General features: G+C 41.7%; 1 protein-coding gene across 17 annotated transcripts; it reads left to right on the top strand.

Annotated features, from left to right (window-relative positions):
• Window positions 1–778: 778 nt before the first annotated feature.
• LOC124118104 (protein phosphatase 1 regulatory subunit 7-like) lies at window positions 779–13,098 on the top strand. Of its 17 annotated transcripts, none has more exons than XR_007220435.1 (10): window positions 858–1,012; window positions 1,422–1,613; window positions 2,828–2,893; window positions 4,695–4,825; window positions 5,902–6,064; window positions 6,794–6,910; window positions 7,638–7,742; window positions 9,490–9,576; window positions 10,797–11,479; window positions 11,790–13,098. XR_007220435.1 is itself a non-coding variant. In XM_048394442.1 (9 exons), the coding sequence occupies exons 2-9, from the start codon at window positions 1,440–1,442 to the stop codon at window positions 10,992–10,994; spliced, it is 1,041 nt and encodes a 346-aa protein (XP_048250399.1). In that variant the 5' UTR covers window positions 779–835; window positions 1,422–1,439; the 3' UTR covers window positions 10,995–13,098. The 17 variants fall into 17 exon arrangements, 4 of the variants coding, with proteins under 4 accessions (XP_048250399.1, XP_048250398.1, XP_046336140.1 ...); XR_007220434.1 differs by having other exon boundaries at window positions 11,674–13,098; XR_007220431.1 differs by having other exon boundaries at window positions 11,618–13,098.
• Window positions 13,099–19,251: the final 6,153 nt, after the last annotated feature.

The raw sequence follows: 19,251 nt of genomic DNA, 5'->3' as shown, positions 1-19,251 counted from the left end.
TATCGCTGAAACATTACATGCTTCGAAGTTTTAAGTACCTTTACTCAAATTAAGTCAATGTCAAGCTGGAACTGAGTCTGGGAGAAATGTCAAGAGATTGGACTACAGGTAAACTATATATTTAATATTTATTTTAGTAAGTAGGAAATAAATAGTAATTTTATAAATATTTCATAAACATTTCCCCCTTTTCTGCCGGCAGCCAAGAATGTTTCATGGGATAACAGACCGTGTCCCCGCCCAAGGAAATATATATGATACATCATTACATAATAAACCAAGTAAATAAAGCATACATACTACAGTAAACCACGGTTATAACGAACACGCTTATAACGAACTGACGGATATAACGAACTTACTTTTTTGGTCCCGACCATGTGCTGTAGTTATGCGGTATGTATGCTTATAACGAACTACGGTTATAACGAACTAAAATTAGTAGTCCCTTTGAGTTCGTTATAACCGTAGTTTACTGTACTACATAAATCGTTCTTATCGTTTTTTAAAAATAGAGGTGCCGTTTTCGACCGACAATTAGAAGCCTTTTTCGCCAAATAAGGTGTAATTACTATGTAATAAGTCAATGTTGTTTCAACAGCGTTTACTTTTTGTAAACAGTTACACATCTTACATCATATATTTTTTATGTTTCATGTATTATATGTTGTCGGGAAATTCTTTAAAATGTGTTATATAGCAGATTTGTTCGTCCACCGTGCGGAAAGAATTTATTAGCGGGTGTTATCCTCTGGTCTGTATTATCTCCCTTACATACAATCCAATCAGAATCTATTTTGCATTCGGAGCGAAGCTGAGCTTGATGTAAACAAAAGTTAGTCTTGACGTTTCATCGTGACTAAGATGCAGAAAATAGCTTTTGACGCATGCTGATCGTCAGTTTCTATTTGCAGTACCCATGTCACAATATTTCATTCCGCAGTTAAACTTGCACAGATCAACATCGCATACGATACTGTCTTCAAATATTTCCCCCAAATCAACACAAACAGTAAAGATCTTTTTCAGTCGACCTAACATTTAGTGAAACGGTATTTCTGTATTACAAACACCCATGAAATATCCTAATTAACAATAGCCTCACAATAAGTCAATATAAGACGTTATAATCACGCAACATTTTGCTACGCATATGTACACCATAGCTTCATTTCAAACTCTCCCAGACCAAAACCAAACCAATAAATTGTGTCGATATACTCAATAAATTATCTAGGAAAACATTTCATCTTGACAATCTACACCTAGATATTATTTAATTCTTATATTTATTAATCTATCATAGTATATATGTTTGAGAGATTATGTGTAACAGAAATAGTAAGGTAAAATCTAATGAATAGCTAAAAAAAAATGAAAATAATACCTGCATATCATAATTCATATGTTCATCATTTCAGCGAGAACAAAAGACAGCCATGTCAGACAACAAGACGAAGGAGGTAGCAGAACCTACTGATGAGGTCGAGAATCAGGCAGCAGCTGAAGCCACAGTTTCCAGTGAAGACGAACTTGAAAAGGAAGAACCTAAACAGGAAGAACAAGCTGTTGAAGATGCACGAGAACTAGTCATTGTTGATCAGGATGCCTTTGTAAGTATGCTGAGTGTTAAAAGGGACTAGTTACATGCTTATGTAAGTTGCAAACAAACTGTGGATCAGGTGGCGAAGTATACTGTGTTACAAATTAAAGGGGGGGGCACGGGTGGCCCAGTCGTCTAAGGCGCCGCGATTCGCTGTGCAGAGTTGCGTCCCTTGGGCACGCCGGAAACCTATGATTGTGGGTTCGAATCCCGGTTCACCCCGATTATGTTTCTAGGTTTGTCAGCACCATACCCGTGCTCATGGGTTTCACCGAAGTGGTAAACGTCTGAGACCTGCATCACTTCGGGCTTTCCTCCCACATTAAGCTGACACGCTGTGATATGACTGGAATACTGTTAAAAGCGGCGTTAAACCCAACTCACTCACTACAAATTAAAGGGTTCACTCAACCTTATAGTGTACACGTGAGTGAGAGTTAAAAATTTACGTCACATTGGTATTATTTTAGTATAGGCCCTATATGTGTGCTGGTAAGAACTTCATATTGTCAAAATGTTCTCTCAAAACCACAATCAATTTATATAGATTAAGATTTCAAAGACTTGATTTCTAAATCCATGTTGTTTTGTGTGAACAATGAAAGGGAGTTACTTCCCTTTGCATACCAAAATCTTGATCTTCGTCCCTTTCCACAAGCTATCTTAACACTAAGATGATCGTAACCCATACTGTAACATAGGCTTATGACAGTTGTAGCACTATGTTTGCTTTGTGGAACAGCCATGACTGTTTATTTTGAAGCTGGAAGGACAAGGTATGAAAAGGACCCTTTATTGCCCGCAGAGTCTGCCAGAGTACAGAGACAAACAAACATTCCGAAATTATGATAGTTATCCCACTTGTTCATGAGCACTGATGAGAAATGGCTTAGATTCTGTTCATTTAACATTTCATGTTTTGGATTGACAACAACACTTTCAAATATTTCAAATATTTGAACATGAGCTAGTCTCTGATGCAAGCAGATTTTATGAGCAGGTGCGGATAACAACAGTGCAAACATGTGATAGGACTCACTCACTCACTCACTCACTCACTCACTCACTCACTCACTCACTCACTCTTTCACTCACTCACTCACTCTTTCACTCACTCACTCACTCACTCACTCACTCACCCACCCACTCACTCACTCACTCACTCACCCATCCACTCTCACTCACTCACTCACTTCTTGTAATGTCTGCCTCCCCTTGTTTCAGGATGTCGACTTGAACCACAGCCGTGTTGCTAAGATAGAAAACTTGGAAAATTTAACAAGATGTGAGGTAAATGTGCAACTATAGTGCTAAACATTGTTCGAATGTAACGTTTCCAGACAGCCTGACAAGCAAGTCATGCGATGGGCCCTGATTTAGAGTTAGTCTTGTAATAAAACGGGTTTTACCTCGCAAAGTGCATCAAATCACTTGAGAACCTTGATCAAAATCATGAAAAGATTTGGAAAATATCTGTTGATGCCCAGTAGACAGAACACATGCTCAGCAAATCCTGCAATTGTACGAATTCAGGGTCGCAGTTGCCATGTTGTTTATGAACCGGATGCCGATTTAGTAACAGGTTTTTTTATTGGACCATGCATAGACTCATAAGTCCATCCGAAATATAACTCCTTAATTCCTGCCTAGTTCGGAAAGGGTGGAAACTGGACTTTTAAAATCCCTTGCCTTGGGAAGATGAGTGTTATTAAGTATGTCAACATGATCTTCTTAAGAAAGACTGACAGTGTGTGCATTGCCTTCATGATACCATGTTGTTTTCTATGAGAAGAAGTTAATACGTTATCATCATATCTTGTAATCATTTATACACTTTCATGTACACAAATCAGTTTTCATTATTGCCCAAGGAATTAATATGTCCATCTATATCTGAAAAATAGTGATCATGTTACAAGTCAATATTCAAGGTCAGTGTCTGTCATGTGACCATGACCGTGACTGCGACCGTTTTCGGTTCAGTTTTCTATTGTTAGGTCAGCATTGAAATTTTATTGTTTTGTCACATGATATGGGTTTACCATTAAAATTCAAAGATCCTTTATGTCTAAAATAACTGCTTGCCTGCCCGCCCGTGGCTGGTAACTTTTCTTTGGGCTGCTTGAAATTTTCTTCCACCTGCCCGACTGTCTGGCAGATAATTTTAAGAATGCTTCCGTATTCAGTTTTATTAAAACTCCTCGTAGATTCTCTGGTAATTGTGGGGCGGTCGGGTAGCCTAGTGGTTAAAGCGTTTGCTCGTCACGCCGAAGACGCGGGTTCGATTCCCGACATGGGTACAATGATTGAAGCCCATTTCTGGTGTCCCCCGCCGTGATATTGCTGGAATATTGGTAAAAGCGGCGTAAAACCATACTCACTCACTCTGGTGATTGTTTACATTATTTCAAGTGAATCATTACATGAATTGTCTCTTAGTTTTGCAATATTTTAACATATATAATGTCAATGGGGGCAGGTAACTTTGAAGATGGACAGGCAACACTTATGTGTCAACTGCCCAACTGTCTCCTTGGGTTTTGGGGCGGTCGGGTAGCCTAACAGTTCAAGCGTTCGCTCGTCACGCCGAAGACCCCGGTTCGATTCCCGACATGGGTACAATGTGAGAATCCCATTTCTGGTGTCCCCTGCCTTGATATTGCTGGAATATTGCTAAAAGCGGCGTAAAACCATACTCACTCACTCTGGTAATTGTTTACATTATTTCAAGTGAATCATTACATGAATTGTCTCTTAGTTTTGCAATATTTTAACATATATAATGTCAATGGGGGCAGGAAGAAGATTGACAGGCAACACTTATGTGTCAACTGCCCAACTGTCTCTTTGGTTTTGGGACGGTCGGGTAGCCTAACAGTTCAAGCGTTCGCTCGTCACGCCGAAGACCCGGGTTTGATTCCCGACATGGGTACAATGTGTGAAGCCCATTTCTGGTGTCCCCCGCCGTGATATTGCTGGAATATTGCTAAAAGCGGCGTAAACCATACTCACTCACTCACCCACTTTGGGTTTTAAAATTATTTCAAACACTGCTTAATAGAGGTATAACAATTTGTAATGTGTGTTTCAGACCCTGTGTCTCCGTCAGAACCTGGTGAAGAAGATCGAGGGTTTGAGCACCCTGGTGACACTGCGGGAGCTGGACTTGTACGACAACCAGCTGACCAAGATTGAGAACCTGGAGGCACTTGTAAACCTGGAGTAAGTCAGCATTCCACCTTCTGACCAGCTTGACCAGCATATCACAGTCAAACTATCTTGACCAGAAAGATTAGGTCCTACAAGCACATGTTATTGTTATCCCCCTGCCACAAAGTGGAAGGGGGATATAGGAATGGGTGCTGTCCGTCTGCTATGTTTTGTTTCCGGAGCAGAACTGAAAAACCATGAGAGATATCTGAACCAAACAGGTCTAGTGGTAAACTGGTGCCTTTTGATAGTTTGGGAGTTCTGAAAAAAATATTTTTTGAAGTTTCCATGGCAACGACTTGGACTTAGACTGTTATGGCGTTAGTATTGGTGGGGGATGTGAGTATTTCATGCTTGTTATATTATTATGGTATGAATTTGTATTGCGCCCTGCTCAAATGAACACAGACCATGATAGATCGTATTGTTACCCTGGTCACTAGATCAGTGTGCAGTCCATTTTCATTCTCAACTCTCTGAGGAGTTTAGAACCCATGGGTGGCCAGTCATCAAAGTGCAGAGGTGCTCATCATCGCATGATAAACATTTTATTTTCAACATCACATCTGAAGCCACCGCCCTATTACCATGTAGGACTTGTAGGTGAGGTGAGGTGAAATTTGGGTTTAACGTCGCGTCCAAGATTATTGCACTTATATAGCGACATGCATGCACACGCATGCGCGCATGCGTTCGTGCGTGCTAGTCCGGACTGATGCCGATTTATAGTGCTAGCCCACTGAGATACCATGCCGCAGTTTAACATGAATACCCCACTCAGACACATTATACTGACTCCAAGCCGACCAGTCCTTGTTTAGCCCCTTAATGCCGAGCGCCAGACAGTGTATCAACAAATACCATCTTTTAACATCTTTTGGTATGACGCGGCCAGGCATCGAACCCCGAACTTTCCACTCCCTGGGCGGACACTCTACCAAAAGACCACGGAGGCGGTCTGTAGGACTTGTAATAACACTGTAGTGATGATGAGGGCCTGGTCCGAGTCCATTCATTAGCACACTGTATTCATGTGCATATATTTCTCTTGGCGGAGATAAAGGAGGAAACCTGTTCTTGTTTTACAGACAACTTGATTTGTCTTTCAACCACATTCGGACAATTGAAGGTTTGGAGGGTCTCACAAGAGTGACGAAACTGTTTCTGGTGCAGAACAAGATACAGACGGTTGAGAACATCGAGCATCTGGTCAATGTGGAGATGCTGGAACTAGGTGCTAACAGAATCAGGGTAGGTGATAACAGAATCAGGGTAGGTGCTAACAGAATCAGGGTAGGTGATAACAGATTCAGGGTAGGTGATAACAGAATCAGGGTAGGTGATAACAGAATCAGGGTAGGTGCTAACAGAATCAGGGTAGGTGATAACACAATCAGGGTAGGTGATAACAGAATCAGGGTAGGTGATAACAGAATCAGAGTAGGTGATAACAGAATCAGGGTAGGTGATAACAGAATCAGGGTAGGTGATAACTGAATCAGGGTAGGTGATAACAGAATCAGGGTAGGTGATAACAGAATCAGGGTAGGTGATAACACAATCAGGGTAGGCGCTAACACAATCAGGGTAGGTGCTACCACAATCAGGGTAGGTGCTACCACAATCAGGGTACTTTATAACAGAATCAAGGTAGGTGCTAACAGAATCAGGGTAGTTGATAACAAAAACAAGGTAGGTGCTAACAGAATCAGGGTAGTTGATAACAAAAACAAGGTAGGTGCTCAGAGAATCAGGGTAGTTGATAGCAAAAACAAGGTAGGTGCTAACAGAATCAGGGTAGTTGATAACAAAAACTAGGTAGGTGCTAAAGAATCAGGGTAGGAGCTGCTGATGTTAGCTGAGTCACAAACCTGGAAAATAGCGTGAGCATGCTGGTTATGGAAAGCACAACAGAAGGTGTAATTGAGAAAAGATAGGGATAGATTGTTTTATGATTTTGTTCTTTCAATTTGTTTACAGAAAATACAGGGTATTGACAAGCTGACCAGACTGAGCAGCCTGTTCCTTGGGAAGAATAAAATCACAACATTGTCCGGGCTTGACACCCTGGTCAACCTCACTTGTCTCAGTATACAGGTAAAAACATTATTGTGTAATTTCTTTAAAAAATTGAAGTGGGAGACATTTTTTGTGAAACAATTTGTCCATCTATTGATGGATGTGCTTCACATGAAGCATAATTGTTTTGTATGTCCGTTGATTACCTTGTCGCCTCACTTGTTGACTGACTTGTCACCTCTCTTGTAGACTGACCCATTTACCTGCCTTGTTGACTGACTTGTTGACTGACTTGTGTGACTGACTTCATTGATTGTCTCATTGCCTGTCTTGTTTGCTGACCCATTATCTGCCTTGTGGACTGACCCATTGCCTGCCTTGTTGACTGACCAATTAATATGCCTTGTTGACTGACCCATTGCCTACCTTGTTGACTGACCCATTGACTGACTTGTTGACAGACTCGTTGATTGACTACCTACCTTGTTGACTGCTTTGTTGACAGGCTCATTGCCTGTCTTGTTGATGGGCTCATTTCCTACCTTGTTGACTGACCCATTGTGTACCTTGTTGACAGACCCATTGTGTACCTTGTTGACAGACCCATTGTGTACCTTGTTGACTGACCCATACCCTACCGTGTTGACTGACCCATTGCCTACCCTGTTGACTGACCCATTGCCTACCCTGTTGACTGACCCATTGCCAACCTTGTAGACTGACTTGTTGACTGACCCATTGCCTACCATGTTGACTGACTTGTGGCCTGCCTTGTTGACTGACCCATTGCCTGCCTGTCCCCCAGGACAACCGCCTAGTGACGATACAGGGGCTGGAGTGTCTAGTCAACCTCGAGGAGCTGTACATGAGCCACAATGGCATTGAGAAGATCCAGGGACTTGACAAGAATGTGAGTACAGGGCTATACCGCACTAAAATTGTTGCCACCTGTACACGTTCAACTTGGAGTGGACGCAAACTATTTACATAATGAGTCCTTTGGGATGCACAAAAGTATGACTGATTGAATAAATAAATTTAGGAAAACTCTAGATTGCATGTTTCATATTACACTCTCTCTGTTCACTGTCAATGTTCACTCTCAGTGTTCACCCTCCTTGTTCACTCTCAGTGTTCACTATCAGTGTTCACTCTGTGTTCAATGTCAATGTTCATTCTCAGCGTTCACTGTCAATGTTCACGCTCCTTGTTCACCCTCCTTGTTCACTCTCAGTGTTCACTCTCTGTGTTCACTCTCAATGTTCACTCTCCATGTTCACTCTCAGTGTTCACTCTCCATGTTCACTCTCCATGTTCACTCTCTGTGTTCACTCTCCGTGTTCACCCTCAGTGTTCACTCTCAATGTTCACTCTCCATGTTCACTCCATGTTCACTCTCAGTGTTCACTCTCCATGTTCACTCTGTGTTCACCCTAAATGTTCACTCTCCATGTTCACTCTCCATGTTCACTCCATGTTCACCCTCAATGTTCACCCTCAATGTTCACTCTCAATGTTCACTCCATGTTCACTCTCCATGTTCACTCTCAATGTTCGCTCTCAGTGTTCACTCTGTGTTCACCCTCAATGTTCACTCTCAATGTTCACTCTCAGTGTTCACTCTCAGTGTTCACTCTCCATGTTCACTCTCAGTGTTCACTCTCTGTGTTCACACTCAATGTTCACACTCAATGTTCACTCCATGTTCACTCTCCATGTTCACTCTCAATGTTCACTCCATGTTCACTTTCCATGTTCACTTTCAATGTTCACTCTCCATGTTCACTCTCAGTGTTCACTCTCCATGTTCACTCTCAGTGTTCACTCTCCATGTTCACTCTCCATGTTCACTCTCAGTGTTCACTCTCTGTGTTCACTCTCAATGTTCACTCTCAGTGTTCACTCTCCATGTTCACTCTCAGTGTTCACTCCATGTTCACTCAGTGTTCACTCTCAATTTTCACTCTGTGTTCACTCTCCATGTTCACTCTCAGTGTTCACTCTCTGTGTTCACTCTCAGTGTTCACTCTCCATGTTCACTCTCAGTGTTCACTCTCCATGTTCACTCTCAGTGTTCACTCTCCATGTTCACTCTCAGTGTTCACTCTCAGTGTTCACTCTCCATGTTCACTTTCCATGTTCACTCTCAGTGTTCACTCTCAGTGTTCACTCTCTGTGTTCACTCTCAGTGTTCACTCTCCATGTTCACTCTCAGTGTTCACTCTCCATGTTCACTCTCAGTGTTCACTCTTAGTGTTCACTCTCCATGTTCACTCTCAGTGTTCACTCTCCATGTTCACTCTCCATGTTCACTCTCAGTGTTCACTCTCCATGTTCACTCTCAGTGTTCACTGTCAATGGTCACTCTCCATGTTCAGGGTTGATTGTCTTGAAATTCACGTCTATAATAGGCTAAAGGCTTCAGAGCATGTACAATGATATCATATGAGTGAAATCTTTGGGAAAAAAAGCGAAATGTCCCACATGTCGTCACCCTGAGACTGTTGTGGTCATGCTATGGATGCAAGCTATTTAGTTGGTAGAGTTCTGGAGTGGAAGTCAGATAGACCCATGTAAGTCTCTGAGTAGCACACAACCACATATTGCACTTGACATATTTGTTGCAGATTAATGATTTCTGTGTGTATGTGTTTCAGTTGAGGTTGACAACTCTGGATCTTGCAGAAAATAAAATTAAGAAGATTGAAAATATTGCACATCTCACAGAACTTCAAGAATTTTGGGTAATATTTCCGATGTTTTACTGCTGATAAACACTGCTCATCAAAGGGATAAGACACCACTATGTATAACAACTTGTACTTCTCAACACATTAATGATCAAAAATTGGATGTGTAAATAACATGTGTATATCCTGAGGTACCCTATTTTCGAACAGTTAAGAGGGTATTGCTGATATTTCCAAGGATGAGTGATTCAAAACTCAAATTCTGCTTTATATCAGTGGGTGATGTCTTCAACTATAGAATTCAGTTACATTCCGAAAAAAAAAACTCCTCGATATAAGGAGTGACCTTCATTGCCTTGTCTGTAAACTTCCACTGCACTCGAGTGACGTCACCCATTGTCGAACACCTGATTGGTTGCGTACTTTAAATGAAGAGACAGGCTTTGGTGCACAGTTCTCAATATAATTCTCACAGGTCGACATTAAAACTAAAAAAGTAATTGATAGTTTGAATCCTATTCACAAAATATGAATATTTGTCACATTATTGTGTTCACACTATTTTACTCTTCCTTTTCATCATGACACAGGCACCAAAACTCTGAATGACGACGTAATTTTCTGACAGATGTTCAGTTCTTCACAACTCAATGTTGACAGGCCAAACACATGCATTCTCAAGTCGGCAGCTTTGAAGACGTCACACCTCTCCCTATTATGTGTGTGCCTCCGTGGTCTTGTGGTAGAGCGTCCGCCCGGAGAGCGGAAGGTCCAGGGTTCGATCCCTGGCCACGTCATACATAAAGACGTTAAAAGATTGTACTTGTTGTTACCCTGTCTGGCGCTCGGCATTAAGGGGCTAAAACAAGGACTGGTCGGCTCGGAGTCAGTATACTGTGTCTGAGTGGGGTATTCATGTTAAACTGCGGCATGGTATCTCAGTGAGCTAGCACTATAAATCGGCATCAGTCCGGACTAGTACAAGCAGCCACACACACACATACACGTGCATGCACGTCGCTATATAAGTGCAATAATCTTGGACGCGACGTTAAACCCATTTTCACCTCACCTCACCCTATTATGTGACAAATCAGTATCAAACAAGGCTGTTCGAAAATACTTGGCGATATATATTTCAGTTCAATAACACTACATACAAATGTGTATTTCAATTATGAAAGTGCGAACAAATGTGACGATAACTATGTATTTTAGTTAAGTGGCAGTGTCGAGTGTATTTCAGTTAAGTGACAGTGTCATCTGTATTCCAGTTCAATGACAACCAGGTGTCTACCTGGGACAATGTGGATGCTCTCATCCCCCTCAAGAACCTGGAGACAGTCTACCTGGAGAGGAACCCTCTCTGGTACGATCCGTCCGACAACAAGAAGGTGGACGTCAACTACCGAAGAAAGATCAAACTGGCGTTGCCCTGGATTAAGCAGATAGACGCAACTCTTTCTCGATGATGATCTGTAGTAGTTAGCGAATTCTCTGTCCAGTTCATCAAGAGTGCTTGGAGTTTGTAATTAAGTAAAATTGACAAAATACAACACTTTTTAAAAATGTGTTATATTACACAAATATCTTTGTTAATGCTATGAAATCCCATACTTTGTATTAATGAATTCATGTGCTTTTTCAACGTATTAAGTGCTGAGGTAGATACTAGAACCTACTTCTTTAACTAGCCTAAGCTTATGACTATGTCTTTACAGTATGAAAATAATAACTTATGGTATAAAGGAAATCTCTATCTTATAGGACAGGTTTTCATGATATTCAGGAGGAGCGTCTTATAGATAGGCACTTGACAGATCACATAGAGAATATCTACGTGTGTAACTTTGATATCTTTTTATGTTACTATTATAGGGTGTATATGTGGAGCTCTGTCCAACATGTTGTCCTGAGCTTCTCTGTAGTAGATCTCTGTCCAACATGTTGTCCTGAGGTTCTCTGTAGTAGATCTCTGTCCAACATGTTGTCCTGAGGTTCTCTGTAGTAGATCCAGGGGTATATGTGGAGCTTTGTCCAACATGTTGTCCTGAGGTTCTCTGTAGTAGATCTCTGTCCAACATGTTGTCCTGAGGTTCTGTAGTAGATCCAGGGGTATATGTGGAGCTGTGTCCAACATGTTGTCCTGAGGTTCTCTGTAGTAGATCCAGGGGTATATGTGGAGCTGTGTCCAACATGTTGTCCTGAGGTTCTCTGTAGTAGATCCAGGGGTATATGTGGAGCTGTGTCCAACATGTTGTCCTGAGCTTCTCTGTAGTAGATCCAGGGGTATATGTAGACTCTGTCCAACATGTTGTCCTGAGGTTCTCTGTAGTAGATCCAGGGGTATATGTAGACTCTGTCCAACATGTTGTCCTGAGGTTCTCTGTAGTAGATCCAGGGGTATATGTAGACTCTGTCCAACATGTTGTCCTGAGCTTCTCTGTAGTAGATCCAGGGGTATATGTGGAGCTGTGTCCAACATGTTGTCCTGAGGTTCTCTGTAGTAGATCCAGGGGTATATGTAGACTCTGTCCAACATGTTGTCCTGAGCTTCTCTGTAGTAGATCCAGGGGTATATGTAGACTCTGTCCAACATGTTGTCCTGAGCTTCTCTGTAGTAGATCTCTGTCCAACATGTTGTCCTGAGGTTCTCTGTAGTAGATCCAGGGGTATATGTGGAGCTGTGTCCAACATGTTGTCCTGAGGTTCTCTGTAGTAGATCCAGGGGTATATGTAGACTCTGTCCAACATGTTGTCCTGAGCTTCTCTGTAGTAGATCCAGGGGTATATGTAGACTCTGTCCAACATGTTGTCCTGAGCTTCTCTGTAGTAGATCTCTGTCCAACATGTTGTCCTGAGGTTCTCTGTAGTAGATCCAGGGGTATATGTGGAGCTTTGTCCAACATGTTGTCCTGAGGTTCTCTGTAGTAGATCTCTGTCCAACATGTTGTCCTGAGGTTCTGTAGTAGATCCAGGGGTATATGTGGAGCTGTGTCCAACATGTCCATATCCTTTGATAGTGAAAAGCGTTATTTGTACCTATACTGATTCATGTCGACACCATTCCACTGCAGGAAAACATGGCTAGATCTCCTAGGGACAGTTAATAATTGTTTGTTATGTTTTTAGTTTGTTAGTAACTAAACCTTGTCTGACATTTTGTTTTCGCCCTACTCAGCCTATGAAATATTGAAGGATAAAAAGCAACAGAGCTGATAGATTACTGTAGCTTTGTGTAGACTTTGGAATATCAAATACTGAAGCAATGTCATTTTTACTAAAGCCTTTTATCAACTACAGTTGTTGTTGGTTTGTTAAATTACCAAAGTTTACAACTGGATGTCTTACATTTGCAACAATAACTTGTGACAATGTTAAAGCACCTGATCGGGTGTGCACTGATTCACTGCTATTTGTAATTGCCACAACTGAGGTCAACTGTACTGCATATCATCTTCCTGAGGCAAGGGAATTAATTGACTATAAAAGTCCGGTTTCCAACCTTGCCGAACTAGGCTGGTTTATAGAGTTATACTTTGGCTGGACTAACAAGGCTATGCGTAGTCCAATCAAATTAACTGAACAAAATCGACATCCGGTTCGTAAACTGCAATGCAGATTTCGGTCGAATGCAGGATTTGCAAAGCATGTATACCACCAACAGATATTTTCCAAATCTTTTCATGTTTTTAATCAAGTTGCTCACATGATTTGATGCACTTCATGAAGTAAGACCCATCTTATCATAATATAGATTTTAATTATCGATCAGATCGCTTGAGTGGGCACCGCGATTTTGTTTGAAGCGAATGCTAGTGATATTAGAGGTGGAATCTGACTGGTCAATAGGAGGGACATAGCCGGGACATAACTCATAATAGCCACTGGTGGCACTTCGATTAAGCTCAGGAATTCCCGCCAAGTTCAGCAAGGGTGTTAACTGGACTTTCACAGTCAAATAACTCCCTTGCCTCAGGAAGATGACTGTACATACAATAATGACATACAAGTTGTTGGATTCACAGCTGTTCATGGCTCACCACATGCAAGTTTACATGTCCAGTTTGTAGATCAAAAGCAAATATTGCTCTTAATTCACTCTTGGGAGAAATGTAGGTTTTCTACAGTCGTGTCAATTTGTTGAAGATTTTTTTATTTACGTGATGATATGCAGATCTTTGTGTTTGCCATTTTCTGTGTTTCATCACACCATGTACAGCTTGACATTATTTTGTATTTGTTTACAATATCACTATTATTTATTATAGATCCCTGAACATGTTGAAAATAAACATGAACTGTACTCACCAGGAATGTGTTGGCGACTTTGGTTTCATGTAAGGCCGCAGTCAAAAACTACTCAATACTTTCAATACGAGCCCTTAGGCCTCAGACTTTTAAAAAAAATTTACAGCCCCGCCACCCCTACTGAAAGCAGCCGATCTAATAAATAAATTAAACATAAATTATATTATTTTTTTTAGGTCCCGCTAGTTATATAGACCCTCTCCAATACAAACTGTTATATGTAAATTATGGGTCTATATTACTATCAGTGATTCAAGAAGCAACCAATGCTTGCCGTAAAAGGCGACTATGCTTGTCGTAAGAGGCGACTGACGAGATCGGGTGGTCAGGCTCGCTGATTTGGTTGATGCATGTCATCGATCCCAATTGCATGGATCGATGCTCATGATGTCAATCACTGGATTGTCTGGTCCAGGCTTGATTATTTACAGACACGCCGTCATATAGATGGAATATTGCTGAGCATGGCGTTACACAACAAACCTCGCAGAGAACATAATTTATGTTCTCACGCTCTGACTGAAAAATTGTTCTCCCCCCAAGACTATAAAATGGTCACTCCCTTGCCCATTGGAATCCTGCACCATACATCATCTTACTATGAAGGTCGTGTTGAGTAAACTGGCAGATATTGAACACGAGGTCAAGTAATTCGGATACCCTGGAATACTGTAATCATTTGTCATTAAACACGATGCAACATCATGCATGGTATTACGTTTTGTCATTAAGCTAAGTCTTTAGACAATGACTACTTATGCTTAAGGGGCAGTGGGGTAGCCTAGTAGCTAGAGTTCATTTGTCATGCCGAAAGCCCAGGTTTGATCCCCCACATGGGTACAATGTGTGAAACCCATATCTATGTTCTACAAGGTCTAAAATTCAATTGGTTTAATGATTCAGACAGACACAAGTGTTTGCGTTCACAGATAATGTTGCGTAGTATATACAAGCCCTGAATTATAGACAGTAGTGCCTCGAAGATGGACCTTGACGACCATCAGTCGGTGGATGTATTGACAGAAGTACCTCAAGATGGACCTTGACGACCATCAGTTGATGGAAGTATTGACAGAAGTGCCTTAAGATGGACCTTGACGACCATCAGTCGGTGGATGTATTGACAGAAGTGCCTCAAGATGGACCTTGACGACCATCAGTCGGTGGATGTATTGACAGAAGTGCCTCAAGATGGACCTTGACGACCATCAGTCGGTGGATGTATTGACAGAAGTGCCTCAAGATGGACCTTGACGACCATCAGTTGATGGAAGTATTGACAGTAGTGCCTCAAGATGGACCCTGACGACCATCAGTTGATGGAAGTATTGACAGTGGAGCCTCAGAAGATGGACCTTGACGACCAATCAGTTGATGGAAGTATTGAGAGTGGAGCCTCAGAAGATGGACCTTGACGACCAATCGGTCGATGGAAGTATTGACAGTAGTGCCTCGAAGATGGACCTTGACGACCAATCAGTCGATGGAAGTATTGACAGTAGTGCCTCAGAAGATGGACCCTGACGACCATCAGTTGATGGAAGTATTGACAGAAGATGTACCTTGACGACCAATCAGTTGATGGAAGTATTGACAGTAGTGCCTTGGAAGATGTACCTTGACGACCAATCAGCATGGAAGTATTGACAAAAGACAAATTGTTGAAATATCACCGCTGCATTTATTTCAGTTCAGTCACAAATAACTCCCTCACGGTTCCTTTTCCCATGACAAGCTTGAAAGGACAAACAACCCAAGAGATGATGTATACTACTCAAAAGAAGTTAAAGAGCACCTGATTTGTTCATACTGCCATAGTTAATCTGTCATAGCTGGTGGATATTGCAACACACAGCTATCCAGATTCCAACTGGGGGTGTTCTTTTACATGTTTTTAGTAGTGGATATAGTTAAAAGGTACACTTCATTCCCAATACAAAAATATTTTATATACATACTTACAGCATGGCAGTCAACTACTTGGTTCATGACCTAGGGATCTATTGGAGTGAGTGAGTATGGTTTTATGCCGCTTTTAGCAATATTCCAGCAATATCACGGCCGGGGGGACACCAATAATGGGCTTCACACATTGTACCCATGTCGGGAATCGAACCTGGGTCTTCGGCGTGACAAGCGAACGCTTTGACCACTAGGCTACCCGACCGACCCGGGATCTACTGGAAATAAGGGTTTGAAGTGGCAGAGGTTTAGGAACAGATACATGCCTCCTCATCCGTCTTTCCCATTTCCAACGTGAACATTGACAGACAAAAGAATGAAATATAGAGAGGCCAAAAAGTTAAACACATCTTTATTTTCATATACCCCAAACTTCCATGTATCTTTCAGAAACATCACATGACATGCATCTCAGTTTAATAAAAAAAAACGCTGAAACATTGCTGCACGAGGACTGTTTCTTCAGTCATATATCAGATCAGGCAAAAAAGCACTTACAGGAGTAGTTCAAGAAATTAGAACTGGGCAAGATTTTTAGAAAAGCCTACTTCACATGGAAATATACAAGACAAACCGTGCTTATCCTTTATCCAGCTCTATATAGAGAATTCCTAATTTTCTTCAGCAACCAGTGTGAGTTGGGTTTAACGCCGCTTTCAACAGTATTCCAGTTATATCACGGCGTGTCGGCTTAATGTTGGTTAGGTTGGTTAGGTTGGTTTGTTGTTTTACGCCGCACTCAGCAATATTCCAGCTATATGACAGCAGTCTGTAAATAATCGAGTCTGGACCAGACAATCCATTCATTGATATCATGAGCATCAATCCACACAATTGGGATCGATGACATGCTTCAACCAAGTCAGCAAGCCTGACCACCCGATCCCGTTAGTCGCCTCTTACGAAAAGCAAAGTCGCCTTTTACAGCAAGTATGGGTTGCTGAGAACCTATTCTACCCCGGATCTTAGAAACATGTAGAGAAGTATGTACGTTAAGAAGAGATGTTTCCAATGTGAACCAATTAATGACAAAACAAACAACCAGTCAAGGGGTACCACAGTATATCTTTGTTCTTATCACGATATGCTGCACGTGATTTCAAAACTTACACCAGTTTATTGTTATTTTCTTTTGTTACCCTTTTGTTCGTTAGTCTAGAAAATTCTGGACTGGGAACAATGTTGCCAATCCGATAGTCTGTCTTACAGACCCTGATACAAATATATATCAAATACAGCCCATGCAAGTCTATAATGTTTGGCAAGTCTAGATCACTGCTCCTTTTTATTATATTTTTATTAAGATAACTGAACAACTGTTTTTTTTATGTACGATATGTTCATTTCAGAGACTAGATTTTAGTCTACCAATCCGATCGTCTGACTGAAATTTTGGGGAATTTCATACACGGACTACACATGCTCAAACTGTGCCCAAAGATCAGTTGAGTCATCAAGCCTGAACATCATTATCTTGGCATTATCTTCAGCAGATCTTAGTGTTATTATATGACTTTTATTAGCCTACTAGACCAGACAGACTTTTACTAGACTTGGGCTTCGGACTAAAGCCACATACTGCATGCTGGGCATGAGAATCAAACACCAGCTGTGCTCCAAGACAGATATATCAAGCGTATCAAGATCAAGTTGCGAGAACAGTTAGTGAATTAAAGACAAACCCCATGTGTTCCTGTCAACTACACAACTACTACTGTTCTGTTACATTCTCTGGTGAATCTTGATAATCCTGTTAATTAAATGATTCCCATTCCTCTCCTTCAATGACAATGTTCTCTTAACAGCTTGGCGTGATTGGCAATACTCCCATTGCTTCATAAAGAAATTACTATTTTCAAATGGACCATGGTGCCATTGTATGAAGCGATCTTAGCGCTAAGGTGGTCGTCACTCCCATACCTTACCACAGACATACGACAGTCGTAGCGCTAAGGTGGTCGTCACTCCCATACCTTACCATAGACTTACGACAGTCGTAGCACTAAGGTGGTCGTCACTCCCATACCTTACCATAGACTTACGACAGTCGTAGCACTAAGGTGGTCGTCACTCCCATACCTTACCATAGACTTACGACAGTCGTAGCGCTAAGGTGGTCGTCACTCCCACACCTTACCATAGACTTACGACAGTCGTAGCGCTAAGGTGGTCGTCACTCCCACACCTTACCATAGACTTACGACAGTCGTAGCGCTAAGGTGGTTGTCACTCCCACACCTTACCATAGACTTACGACAGTCGTAGCGCTAAGGTGGTCGTCACTCCCACACCTTACCATAGACTTACGACAGTCGTAGCGCTAAGGTGGTTGTCACTCCCATACCTTACCATAGACTTACGACAGTCGTAGCGCTAAGGTGGTTGTCACTCCCACACCTTACCAAAGACTTACGACAGTCGTAGCGCTAAGGTGGTCCTCACTCCCATACCTTACCATAGACTTACGACAGTCGTAGCGCTAAGGTGGTCGTCACTACCACACCTTACCATAGACTTACGACAGTCGTAGCGCTAAGGTGGTCGTCACTCCCACACCTTACCATAGACATATGACAGTCGTAGCGCTAAGGTGGTCGTCACTCCCACACCTTACCATAGACTTACGACAGTCGTAGCGCTAAGGTGGTCGTCACTCCCATACCTTACCACAGACTTACGACAGTCGTAGCGCTAAAGTGGTCGTCACTCCCATACCTTACCACAGACTTACGACAGTCGTAGCGCTAAGGTGGTCGTCACTCCCATACCTTACCACAGACTTACGACAGTCGTAGCGCTAAGGTGGTCGTCACTCCCATACCTAACCATAGAATTACAACAGTAGTAGCGCTAAGGTTGTTTTGTACAATGGCACCCCTCAATGCTATATACATGATATACAGGATGATGTCAAAATAAATCTCTTTATTTACAAATATTCACAGAAAATAACCATTCAGCATGAACACGAGATTATTATTCAGTACTTTCATCAGTTTGCAAAATGGAATCAGTAAATGAAATGTCAAGATTACAGACTTGGAGTTTCAAGGTCATGCAAGGTCAGCCATAAACTCCTCCCCCATCAGCAGACATGATGGACTGAAACACCCTCATTACAAACCCTTCTCCTTGGCAAAATACGGTTGACACCATAACATAACGTGACTCTAGTCTGATATTACTTTGCACAAGAGCAGTATTTCATGATCAGACTGTGTGCTTACAGGAATAGGCAACTTATTTTTAAAATATCCAAATTTTAAAAAAATATTAATTTACTGATTAATTTCACATTTTAGCATTAAAATGTCATGGCTGTGTCAGCCAGCGCTGGTTATAAACATTATATAAAACCATGTTCCTTAGCTCCTGGACAATCATATATATATATACACACAGCACTAGACCGTTGGGCAGGAACACCTTTCTTCGTATTTCCTGGTGAACAGACAT

Source organism: Haliotis rufescens, unplaced genomic scaffold, assembly GCF_023055435.1.
Source record: "Haliotis rufescens isolate VD_foot unplaced genomic scaffold, xgHalRufe1.0.p SCAF_13, whole genome shotgun sequence".
Classification (NCBI taxonomy): Eukaryota; Metazoa; Mollusca; class Gastropoda; order Lepetellida; family Haliotidae; genus Haliotis; species Haliotis rufescens.
The sequence above is the reverse complement of the archived record's forward strand: the minus strand, read 5'-3'. Positions and strand labels throughout refer to the sequence as shown.